Here is a 12682-nt window from a genome sequence, read left to right as displayed (position 1 = left end):
ACGCCAAGTAAACGGCCCGACCCAGCCCAATTCTATCTCTCCCCGCGAAAACATGCTTCAGTTTCATTCACTCCCCAAGCTGTCCCCTTTCAAACAAGTCTTCACAACCATCAAAAGACAGGTTAATAAAACAGGAAGACCATCATCTTAACTCCGGTTGGTTCTCAGAATGACTGATGCAGACAGTAGCCAATGATGTAGAACCCTGCGCCCTCCGGCACCCAATCACCGCCCTTTCGGTCTGCACAGGTGAGTCAGTTTGTGCTAGGTGTGGACGCGGTGACGTCACTCCCAGCAGGGCGGGCTCGAGGCTTTGTTGTTTGCTCTGGGCTTTATCTCGGTTTCGGCCCAGTCGATAGAAAAGAGTTTTTACTTCTGTGTCTGTTTTATTTAACTTTTACGCGGTTTTAAGAAAAGCGAGAAATCATGGCTGGTTCCCTGGGTGGAATTGCAACTTTGCTGCTGTTGGCATTTTGTTCTCGTGAGTACGAGTCTGACTTTATTTATCTCCGTTTGTACTTCCGCGGTGTTCACCAGTGCCCTCGGTCTCTGACCCTGGGAACATTTTTGAATTTCTGTGTTTATTGATTGTGGGTTTTTTTTGTTATGAGAAAGTGTATTATTTTGTCATTTTTTTTTTTTTAGCACAGCGTTCAGAAGCCAGCCATTTAGAACTAGAAACATACTTGAGTTCTGAAAGCGTTCTGTGGCTTTTTTGTTTAAGCTCTCACCTGGTTCCCGGAAGAGGGCGGATAGAGGAATCAAGGAAAGGGACGTTTTTTCGAGTTTAATTCCAGTTGCACCGGTATTTATTACGTATACCACACTGAACATTTAAGAAGCTTTTCTTAAAATGTGACCAGCGGCACAAATTCGGTTTGTTATATTACGTAAATATTTAAATGCAAATACCAGGGAGATGTTTTCAGAAGGTGAAGAAAAAAAAAACACATAGTACATATGCGCGCTTGCAATTAATGCCTTCTTTAAAGCTTGACGTTTTAATTCGCGCGTATGGCAGGTTAATTTCAAATTATAGCTGAAAGAGAACCAAATTATTCGGCAAAATATGTGGCACGTTTTGTGACAACCTTACTTGATTTTTCTGTCATTACTGCACATTACTACTGTCTGGGCAAATGTTTCACCACCAGTTCAACACTCAAATACAGAAATAGGCAACTGCCAGCTGTCATTTGCAACGGAGCTTTCACTGTTTGGCAAACCATGGCGCCATCTTTTTAGTAACGTTTGATATTTTTAGAAACAGTTTTTTTTACTGTTAAAATCTGAAGATTATACTGCAGATGATGGATTGTGTGACAGATCAACAGTTATGTAGAAACAGTGGCTGCTGAGCCGCATAATTCCAGTGGCCCTTGTATCAATGATCTGTATTATACCTTTTTTTTTTTTTTTTTCCTTCACTGTGTATTTGGACTGCTGTGGTAATGTCGTAACGAAAACCACGTGTGACTGTTTAAAAAATACCGCCTCTAATGTTGGTGTTCTTGTAGCTTAATTCTTTTGGAATTCCAATGAATGATTGATTACAAGTTTCTGAATATCTTTGACCTTCAGTTCCACTGGTTTCATTCATATAAACTAAATAAACACTGGGTACTTACTGGCGCAAGTGAAGTTTTCATTTCCCTATAAATCAATTAGAGGCACACACCCACACACATTATTATTTTTATGAAATCGGAACATTGCACCACTAATTTGAGCTATAGTTGTCCCTAAACTTGAAAACGTTCTTAGTTCGAAGTTTAAAACCCCCTGAAATCTCTCTGGATGTTTCGAAAGACCTTCCAGAAGTTGAAAACCAAAATATTTACAATTGTATTTCGATACCAACGTACTCTACTGTTTAATGCTCCCACTAAAACATTTCTATGAGTAACATTTCCTGTTTTTGTTTTGCGTTCTGGTCCCTGTGGTCATTCATTATATAAAGGCACTGTGTTTAACAATCGGTTACGAAACTTGCGATTTAAAAGCACCTGCTGAAAAGTTTCTTGTGCGTCCAGCCTTCAGGGAAGAAATTAAAATATCAAGATACCTCTCCTGATTAATGTTCCTGCTAGGGAGAGAGATGGGAGTTTAGTCTAGTGGCAGCTTTGACTCTCCATAAAGTAGTGTAGAGGGTTAATGTGCCTGCTGTAAAGACCAGAATGATATTTTGTGTGGATAGCTGAGTGGATTAGTAAAGCCAGCCTTAAAAAGCGCTTTTAAATATGTAAATCTTATTATTGACACTTTGTGTAATAGAAAAATGTATTTGTGCTCAATGTATGTTATTAGCCATGGTCCTTTTATTAATTTGAACTTCCACGCTGAGTTGTGGCGAAGATATACAGTATTATTTTTACATTGGGATAGCTGTCCTAGTGACTGTCATTAAGGTTCATTATAGACTAGAACTGTTTTAAAACTCAATAAGCAAGTGAAGGGTTTTTAAAGAGCTTTCACCTAAATGAGTTTGAAAAGCTTACACCAGGTAGTGTGATAGGATTTTCTGAGGTTTGGTGATTGGCGTGGTTATCACAGGTTTCCTTACCAGGCAGTGGGTTTAGCAGCTGACATGGGTATGGCTACTCAGAAACCTGCTGGTCGGGGGCGTGTCCAAGATGGCGACCGGGTCGGACGTATAACTCGCAGCTCCGACCCGGCCTATAATCAAAATCCTGGAAAGAAGGCGATCCAACCCGCTGCGGAGGTAAAAACATCCCCTCCTAGTTGCGGAGCCGGCGGTGGAATCGGGCGCGGACGCGAGGGAGCCAACCAAGCCGAGCGACTCGTGCCGGGCCAGAGAGTTACCGCGCGATCGCGCTGCGAAGCATCGTGGACTTCAGAAACGAAAAGCTGAGCCAGCCGGAACCATGCTGACTACACAACGCGGAGCTACCGCAAAGCAGTAAGTGTAGGAGCTTGAAAGTGGGACACAAGGGGCAACACACATAGACCTGTGGGAACTGCCCAAGACGCCCCCAGCTCACACAAGATCCGAGCGACATCCTTCGCCGCGCAATCGTGCTGAGAAGCCTCTGAGCGCTTGCGGCCTGGAAGAGTGTGGCGGTGGGTGCCGCGCTGGTTATGGGATAGCAGAGATCCCGGCTGGAGTTGGAGGCGAAGTGCTGCGGGGAGGACGTCCAGACCCACTATAGTGATGAAAACCATCTCCCACCAGGCAACACACGTAGGCCCGTGGGAGCTACCATAGAAGCCTAACTCGCGACAGTCCCGAGAGACGCTCGCGGCGCCCTCCACTACAGCGAGACTGCGCTGAGAAGCACTCTAGTGCTCCTGATCTGATAAACTAAGCTGGCGGAAACTGTGCTGGCTTTGCATCACAGGGCTACCAAGAGGCGGTAGGTGCGAATCCCTGGGACTCCCGCCCCGGCGAACGTCCGATTGAAGGAAACTGGACGGAATGACCCCCATAGACCTCTTGTGTTTCATTAAAGAACGGATGGCCCCCCAGCTGATAGAATAAACGTCTGGGAAAACCGCTAGACACACAGTAATATTGCTACTAAGGGACCAAACACAACGTGTTGTAGCCATAGTAGGCTGTAGAAATTTGAGAGAGAGAGCGAGATTGATCAACATAAAAGGGGCAAGCAAAGAAAAATAGTACCTAGTAGATAGGCTGAAACAGAGCCGATTCCATAACGGCGCAGAAATTAGCGGAAATAGGAACAGCCATTCGCAGTGCCAACAGGCGAGTGCGTAGTGTGGGGAAAGGTGGAGGCCGCCTGTCGTTCGCAGACACTGTGCCGTGGTTTAACTCCTATGCATCGCAAGTGACACGCCGCCGACGCTACAGCACTTAGCCCCCGTGACAAAACTAATATAACACAACGCTGAATTCGGAGTTTGGCAATAACTTCAAACGTGTACCGTCTGATGGGAAAACCAAAGACCCCACGTGCTCCCCCAGGAACCATGGGCCCAACTAACCCACCTCTAGCACCCGGAGCCACAGAAGCATACCAAACCCTTCAGAAAATGGAAGAGACATTGCAAACGCACTCAACACAATTCGAAAAAGTGCTGCAAGCCATACTGGAAACTAAAACAACTCTGGAAGCGAAAATTGGCTCAATCATGGAAGATGTTAACTTGCTTCGTACGGACCAGCAGGCGCTAGCAGAAAAGGTCGTTGAACTTGAAAAAGATACGTCCCACCTTAAACCATCTATTTTAGAAGTTAAATCCCAATTAAGCGCCATAACAGCAGAAGTTGAGACACTTAAGCGACGAGCAGAAGAAGCCGAAGGCAGGTCGCGACGAAACAACATTCGGTTTGTGGGATTTCCAGAGCGCGTCGAAGGCCCAAATACAGAACTCTTTATCGAAAAATGGCTGACTGAAACGGTGTTGAAAAATAACGTTCCAAAGTTCTTTTCAATAGAACGCGCCCACAGGATTCCGGGCAGACCCCCTCCACCGGGTGCCTACCCGCGTCCCCTCATAGCGAAACTATTGAATTATCGTGACAGAGACCTTATATTACAATTATTCCGAAAATTAAACCCAATACACTTTGAAAACACGCAAATAACCGCCTACCCAGACTTCACAGTGGAGGTACAAAAAAAACGAAACTCATTTTACCGGGTCAAAGAGCGTCTCAGAGAACACAATATTAAATATTCCTTGTTGTTCCCCGCTAAACTCCGAGTACAAGACGTCACTCGTACCCTATTCTTTACTACTCCTGAGGACGCATGGACATGGCTTCACGCAAAAGGACTAGCTGATCCTCCACCACTTAACGACAAAAGCCTACCCCCGAGAAACAAGCGTAAACCTTGCAGTAAACAAGCCAACAAACCTTCCCCTGAACAATCACGAGTAGAAAGATCGCTACTACTACAGTCTGCGCAGCGTTTTGCCAATGTATCACCGACATCTCTCTCCGAGCAATCAGAAGCTGAACCTGAACTAGAGTTAAACTCTGACTCAACGGAAACTGAGCAGGGCCCAAACCTCACTCCGAGAACAGCAGACGACATCTGTTAAATACTTGTTTCCACGTACAGGATACCATTTCTTCTGCTGTTACTACTTAGTCTCTGTCGTTGTTTACAATTGCATAAATACTTTCCCTGGCTTGTGTGTCCGGTCTGCCGCCGCTCGGTCCTGGCAATGAGATCAACATCCACAAAATAGGCCGGTTCTAAAACCACTACAACACCCGTAACCATGGATCACCCTCCACACTATATGGACTGTTACCCCAAGCAGACAAGTTTTATTATACCCCTGTTTTTATCTCCTCTGCTACTGTCGTTAAACATAGCAGATTTTGTAGCTGTAGTTGAATGGAAAGTTTTGTTATTATGTATATTGACATGTACTAATTATAGAGCGTCACACCATAATGTAAACTTTAAAAACAAGGCACACACTTCAGTAGCTAGAAAGCTAGTTGTTGGGTATAGATACCAAATAGCAAAGAAAATTTGGGCTTACACAACCCCGAGCGGTATCCCCTCAAAATATCTTACTCAAACCCTATGGCATCGCAAAATAAACAATATACTACACAATATAAAACCCTAACATGGAATGTAAAGGGCATGGCTTCCGCAAGTAAAAGGCATCGGATTTACACATATCTTAGGAGGCACCAGATACTCATAGCCATGCTACAGGAGACCCATTTAGATAAATCCTTGTTGGCACTAACTAAAACAAAGTGGAAAGGACAATTATATGGGACCACCTTTTCGTCATATGCCAGAGGAACTGTAATCTGGATAGCCCCCGGGGTTCCATACACTGTGTCCCAAAAACAGTGCGACTCAGACGGGCGGTATGTAGTTCTAGAGGGCACTTTAGATGGCGTCCCATTAGCTTTGATAACCTTATATGCTCCTAATACAAATCAACGCGACTTTCTAGGGACAACGGGCAGTAGCATGCTCAGCGATCCCGCAATAGATGCCATATGGGGTGGAGACTTTAACTGCGTTCTGGATATTTTAAAAGACCGTTCTATTCCCCCACTAGAACGCGCACCGGCTAAACGAGCATCGCTTGATCTGATAGAAAGGGCTGCTAATAACATGCTTACTGAAATATGGAGAACTTCCCACCCCACATTACGTGAGTACTCGTTTTATTCACCAGTACACAAACTTTATACTAGACTAGACATGTTCTTCGCTACATCTAACATAATCCCAAAGGTAACTACATCTGGCTACCTAGCCCGCACTATATCAGACCATAATCCACACTATTTCATGCTGCTGTGGGGATACATTCATGCCCGCATTCCAACATGGCGCCTACAGCCAGACGCCTTAACTGACCCCCCCCTTTAACACTGAACTGACCACATGCCTATCAACCTATTTTTCTCTAAATAAAAATTCAACATCAACCCGAGCTACCGAATGGGATGCCCATAAAGTAGTAGTTAGAGGGCACTGCCTGGCAGCATCGGTGGGCATTAAGAAAATGCTGTCCTCAGAATTACTAAAATTGGAAGCCAAAATACATAGTGCAGAGATTGAAGCCTCAACAAACAATACACCACCAGAAACACTTATAGCACTGAGGGCAAAATATAGAGAAACGGACGTCAGCCTCGGTAAACACAATTATAGACATTTTAAAATGAGACAACATGCTGAGGGGGATAGATCGGGCAAACTATTGGCGTGGCTAGTGCGCCAATCACCACAATCATCGCCGATAGGAGCTATCAAATTACAAACAGGAATAGTGGTCAACACCCAAACTGACATTAACAAGGCCTTTTACACATATTATCACACGTTATACCAATCTTCTACACCTCCCACAGAACAGCAACTTGCCGAATTCCTAACTCAGATTCCCCAAAACTCGAGCATCGTCAACAACGCAGATATCCTAGACGGCCCCATCACTATCGAAGAACTCCGCTTGGCCCTCTCTCAGATGGCACGAGGCAAGACCCCTGGCACAGACGGTTTACCGCCAGAATATTATAACTCGCAAAGTACTCACCTGTTGCAACCCCTGTTAGAGGTGTTTAATGAAGCGCGCAACAGAAAACAACTACCAGACTCCATGAGGGAAGCACTAATAGTGGTCCTACCAAAACCTGGACGGGACCCGTTGGATGTCAGATCATACAGACCACTCTCTTTGCTGAACACCGATTGCAAACTTCTTGGGAAAATTCTAGCAAATAGATTACTCCCCTATCTACCTGACTTGATACATCCAGATCAGTCGGGGTTTATCCCGGGTAGAAACACTTTGATTAATATAAGGCGCCTAATTCGTATCATGCACCACACTACTGACCCAGAAAGCGTGACTGTGTCACTAGACATCGAGAAGGCGTTTGATACGCTAGGCTGGGAATATCTATTTAACACTCTTAAGATGTTCGGATTCAAGAGCGGCTTCATTAATTGGATCACAACACTATATTCCAAACCAACAGCCCGAGTTAAAACCGGCCAGATGGTATCGGAAGCCTTTCCTGTGTGCAGAGGAACAAGACAGGGCTGCCCACTATCACCATTGCTATTCGCAATAGCTATGGAACCACTTGCAATTAAGATCAGGAGGTACGCACATAAATGGGGAATAAGGGAGTTTGAAGCATACCATATAATTTCTCTGTATGCAGATGATGCCCTGGTATATTTACGCAACCACTCTGACTCCCTGCCCCAGATAATGCATATATTGGATAGCTTCGCTCTGGTGTCTGGCTTACGTGTGAACTGGTCTAAATCCTGTATCTTTCCCCTCACTGGTTTGCCCTCTGAACAACAAACATCATCCTCCACACATCAATTAACATGGTCGTACCAAACCTTCAAATACCTGGGTGTCCAAGTATACCATTCTATGGCAGATCTAAGAGAAGGTAACCTAGATAGGCTTCTCCGCTCCACCCGTGGCTCCTTGGCATTTTGGAGTTCCTTGCCCCTTTCGCCCATGGGCCGGATAGCAATAGTCAAGATGCTGATATTACTGAGATTTTTATATTATTTCTCGGCACTCCCGTTGGCCTTACCGCGCTCGTTTTTCCATAAAGCGCATTCACTACTAACTGACTTACTCTGGGGTAGAGACAGACGCAGAGTAGCCTTAAACACCACGCAATACCCGCAAGAGGAAGGTGGTTTAGGTATGCCGAACCTTGAGCTATATTATGCAGCAGCCCAACTTCAATGGGTCACCAAATGGCTCAATGAGCCGTCCAACACAGAGGTCACAGCAATAATGGACTACATAACCCCTACACAGATATTGGCATGGTTATTAACAGGGCTCCCTCATCTACGACATAATACTCCCCTGCTTAGTTCGGCCAGGCATTGCTGCAAAAGATATGTACAAGGCAAAATGCCATCACTCCCCTATTCTCCCTTGATCCCAATACCACAGATCCCGGGCTTCCATGACTTATCCTCCCATCATGACTTACGAACGGTTCATACCCTCTATACAGGTGACCTATATACCGAATCCAGAGCAATCAAGTTTGTAGACTTGACGGCTGCGGGGGCAATGCAGCCACAAGCCTTTCTGACATTCAACGCCATCAATAATCTCCTACGCAATACATGGGGCTGTGGTCAAAGTGAACCAAACGAATCTCTCCTATTTACTGCAATACTCTCTATGGGAGAGGCAAAACACACTGTTACCAAATTATACAAAATACTCCTATCAAGAAGCTGTAAAGCTCTAACCCAGGTCAAACTTCGCTGGGACTCCGCTCTTCCTACACCAATAGCACAAAAATCCTGGGACACAGCCCTCACTTCGATTAAGTCCGTATCAAGCAACTTTAGATTAAGATACACGCAATTCAATTATTTGCATCAGGCCTACCTCTCCCCAGCTCATATTCATAAAATATATCCAGGAGCTAACTCCATATGTCCAAGATGCGCTGCCCCAGCGGCGACCTTTTACCATATGGTCTGGGAATGTCGCACGATCAACACTGGCTCGAACCAAATCGTCAACACAACCATAGACCTATCAGGCCAACCGCTTATCCAGACTCCAGAATCCTGTCTACTTAATATACGACACCGGAAAAAAAAAGATAAGCACACCCACAAGTTTGTAGATTTAGCATTCGTGACATATAAACGTCTGATAGCCACACATTGGAAGACCCCAAATGCCCCCCCCCCCATTCTATCTGGCTGCGTGACCTGCACGATTACACATTGGCGGAAGCTCAAACTCTGAGGCTATCACAGCACAGAGGTCAGACACAAAGTGGGATTGAAAATTGGGATCTCTTTGTAGTTAGAATTGAATCTAGAGATGACAAATACCCCCCATAAACTACACCCTTTAATAAACTCAAAACACGCTATCCCTAGATCTACTCAAAATAACTGAAGCTTTCAAGAATAGATCCAAATTACTGCATCACTAGGCCTAGCCCGCATCACATTTACCCAACGACTGACCCAGGATACAACTATCCCCCTATACCAAAGAACACACACAGCAGTGTGGCTCTCGGAGCCAGTACAACTTCACGCTCCCACTATCATAATGGACGCCAAAAGACATACTTAAGAATATTATTTATCATGTCAAATGTTATTGGTTATAGAATGTTCATGGAAAGCCAGTACATTGAAATGTATCAATACTGTGTAACGTATAAAAGTTAGAAGATAGGTGACTTTTCGCCTAAATATATGTAATGTACTGCTATGTCCAGGCCGTGTTTAACTTTAAGTTTAATAAACAGATTTAAAAAAAAAAAAAAAAGAAACCTGCTGGTCTGCTGTTTTGGTTTAAGTGGCTAGTAGGGATGTAGATGTAAAGGGTCACACAAGTGTTATGATGGGTACATATTTTCCATACGTAAAGCTGGTAGAGACTTACTCTTCTCACCCTCAAACTTGAAGACAATCACAATCTTCTCAAAGACTGCACCATCGAGGAAGCACATTGACTTCTAAATAGAGTGCATGAAGGAGATGAGGTGAAGTGAGGCGTGTGAAGGAACTCTTATAGGGGACTGAATGGATTTACCACCACAGATAGTGGGGACCCTCTCAAGCATGCAATATATTTATTGTAGAGGTGAACCTAGTTTACTGTCAGGAAGAGTGACAAACCAAGTTTGACATTCGTCAGTGTCAAATTCAGTTTTTGCAGAGCTCAGTTAAAGGCACATTTGAAATGTTCAGTTTTTTAAAGATTTCTCTAAAAGCTGTGTAATTGGGCTAGGACCTAGTTGCGGTTAAGGTCATTCCCAAGTCTAGGTCCTTGTAAACACAATCTGCCTCCATATTTCACACTCTTAAAGGGTCATTAGCTGATGAGGCGAGCAGTGGTCTCTAGAAAGTGGTAAGGTGTCAGTTTCTCAAGGATTTAGTGTCCTTGTTCCACTGTGCTTTAGGGATGGTGTGCAGGGCATTTATTCCAAGCAACCGCTTAGAATTGGGGAGCGCAGGTTTGGTGATTCCCTGCTTCTGGAGATCAGACCAGGGAGCCAGAATGTATCCTAAAGTTTTTGGTGTGCAGCAGTGAAATATTGTAGTAGCAGAGGTGTGGGAGGATGAGAACTCCTGGAGTCAAGGTGGAGTGGGGATGCTTTCAGAAGAAGAGCTAGCTACAAGTTCACATCCTTTGGTACTGTTTTATGGATGAACTTCTTTTCAAGGAGTGGCATTGTGGAGCAAGATATGAGCCGAAAGGTAGAGAGACTTCGTGTTGCAGATAACTAGCATCTGTTTTCGCCTTTCACATGAACCTCTTCGCTATGTAGCAGAATAAAGAAGGAATTGTTGGGTTCTCATAGCCGCGTTTCATACAAAAGTAGATGGTCGTGGGCACACAGCATTTGGGGGCTAACCATCTGCTGACCATCAGTGGAGAAAATATGTATGTAGGAGAAAACGCAGCAAGAATGATCATTCAGGACGCCACAGGACATGCACCATGTGGATGAGCTTTTACAGAGGTTTTCTGATTATTGAGAAAGTCTTAGATATTGCAGCACAAGTTCAACTATGCCTGTCAAGTATTCAAGCCTTTCTGAAAGAATGGGGTGGTCAACAGTGTTGTAACCAGTAATAAGGTCAGAGGATGTGTGGATATTTTTTAGATATTCATCCAACCAGAGACGAGATGAGCAAATTCATTTTGTAATCCTCACCCAAGGTGAAAATTAGCATATTAATGAAATTGTGCAAAATATTTATGAAATCCAAAGTAGAACAAAAAGGGAAGCTAAAAATTGATCAAGAAGAAAGCTGGTGACACAAAGGAAAATAAGCATGACCTATACAGTTTGTGTTGATATGAATAATCTAATGAAACTGATCTTATTCGTTTCTCACTCCCCCCTCAATAAATCAGAAGAGGACAACATCTTCTACTACTGGTCATTAAGCCTGCCAGGATGGTGAATAACTGTTTGCTTCTCTCAGCTTTCATCCTTGCATTCATATTCTTCCAGAGCTATTACTTTTCACATTGGTACATCCTTTGGTGTGATCTTGCTGGTATTCTATTACCACTTTCTTAACAGTAGTGATTTGTCTCAGCATCACTTTGTCGCTATAAAGTGAATTTCTCTTTAAGTGTTCCCTTTGTTTATTCAGCTGTAGAATGATACTTAAATACGCTGCTTCAGGCAGTGGCTGAGACTTGCAGTCTTTGTCATACCGGCATGCTCAATTCTGCAGTCCAAGCAGGTCCATGAGAGGTTTTTCAGCATCTGGAGTGAAGGCCCAAATTGGCTTTTCCACACAATTGCATGGACCACTTCACCCTCTTAGTTTTTGTCCACTGCACTTTGGGGATGGCCGCTGAATCTCAGTTTGGGGTTCAGATCCTGTGTGGTAACTTGTATAACCTTCTTTCATTGACTACATGTAGCAGTTAAGCTTTCTTTAGTTGTATTGTTGTCTCTGGGGCCTTCTCCTTATCTTGCCCGATCTTGGAATGGTACCATCTAGTAAAATCTGTTCCACTGCCTATAGATTTATTTGTGTCAGTATTGTCTGAAGTAAAAGGTGGTGTTACTCAGATATGGAACAAAGTATCTGTAGGGGCTTTAATGGACCCCTGAGCCTTTCTGCTCACTTTGGTGTTTACAACCTTGCTACTTGTATCCTGGATGCTCGTTATCTCTTTTTGATCGACATTGTGGAAGATGAATTGGTATATGCATAATTGGCAATGGTGATATGTGAGGCTTCTCGTTGACTTCTTACCCATTCCAAACCAAAAGGTATTTATGGTCGCAGAGAGTTGGTATAGGTGATGGCAGTCTAGTCGGCATGTTCTTAGAAAATAACAGTGCTCTTTTTGCTATGTGTTGTATGCGACGAAACACCCACACACCCTCAGATTGAGACTTTGAAACCACTTCATCTGATGGGTACAACAAGGAAGAAACCTCTCTTGGAACACTGGTAGCTTGTCGGTTGTGTCCTTTGTGTCGTAAAGTATATCTTTGTTTCCCGTTTGTGAGCTATATAAAATTTCAACAGTGCATGAAACAACTTACAGTGGAGATGTCCACCTCTTGGGTGTTGGTGAGTCATTTAAGTTGCAACATATTGTGGCAATCCAATGCACCTGAGGAATTCATTATCTGTCGTCTGTTCCTGAGGTAGACCCGGGCTTGTAGACATACTAATGCAACATAAACAAGCATTGGCAAAGC

At 44.0% G+C, this 12682-nt stretch overlaps 1 protein-coding gene across 1 annotated transcript in view; it reads left to right on the top strand.

The window, feature by feature from the left end:
• The first annotated feature begins 271 nt into the window (after positions 1–271).
• The window catches only part of F11R (F11 receptor), a 74157-nt gene continuing 61746 nt past the window's right edge, over positions 272–12682 (top strand). The window contains exon 1 of the mRNA XM_069216022.1: positions 272–481. Within this exon, the coding sequence (XP_069072123.1) occupies positions 427–481 (55 nt within the window). The 5' untranslated portion in view covers positions 272–426. The remainder of the gene's footprint in view (positions 482–12682) is intronic.

This window comes from Pleurodeles waltl, chromosome 12 (genome assembly GCF_031143425.1).
Source record: "Pleurodeles waltl isolate 20211129_DDA chromosome 12, aPleWal1.hap1.20221129, whole genome shotgun sequence".
Lineage (NCBI taxonomy): Eukaryota > Metazoa > Chordata > Amphibia > Caudata > Salamandridae > Pleurodeles > Pleurodeles waltl.
Note: the sequence above shows the minus strand (reverse complement) of the source record. Positions and strands in the feature narration are given on the sequence as shown.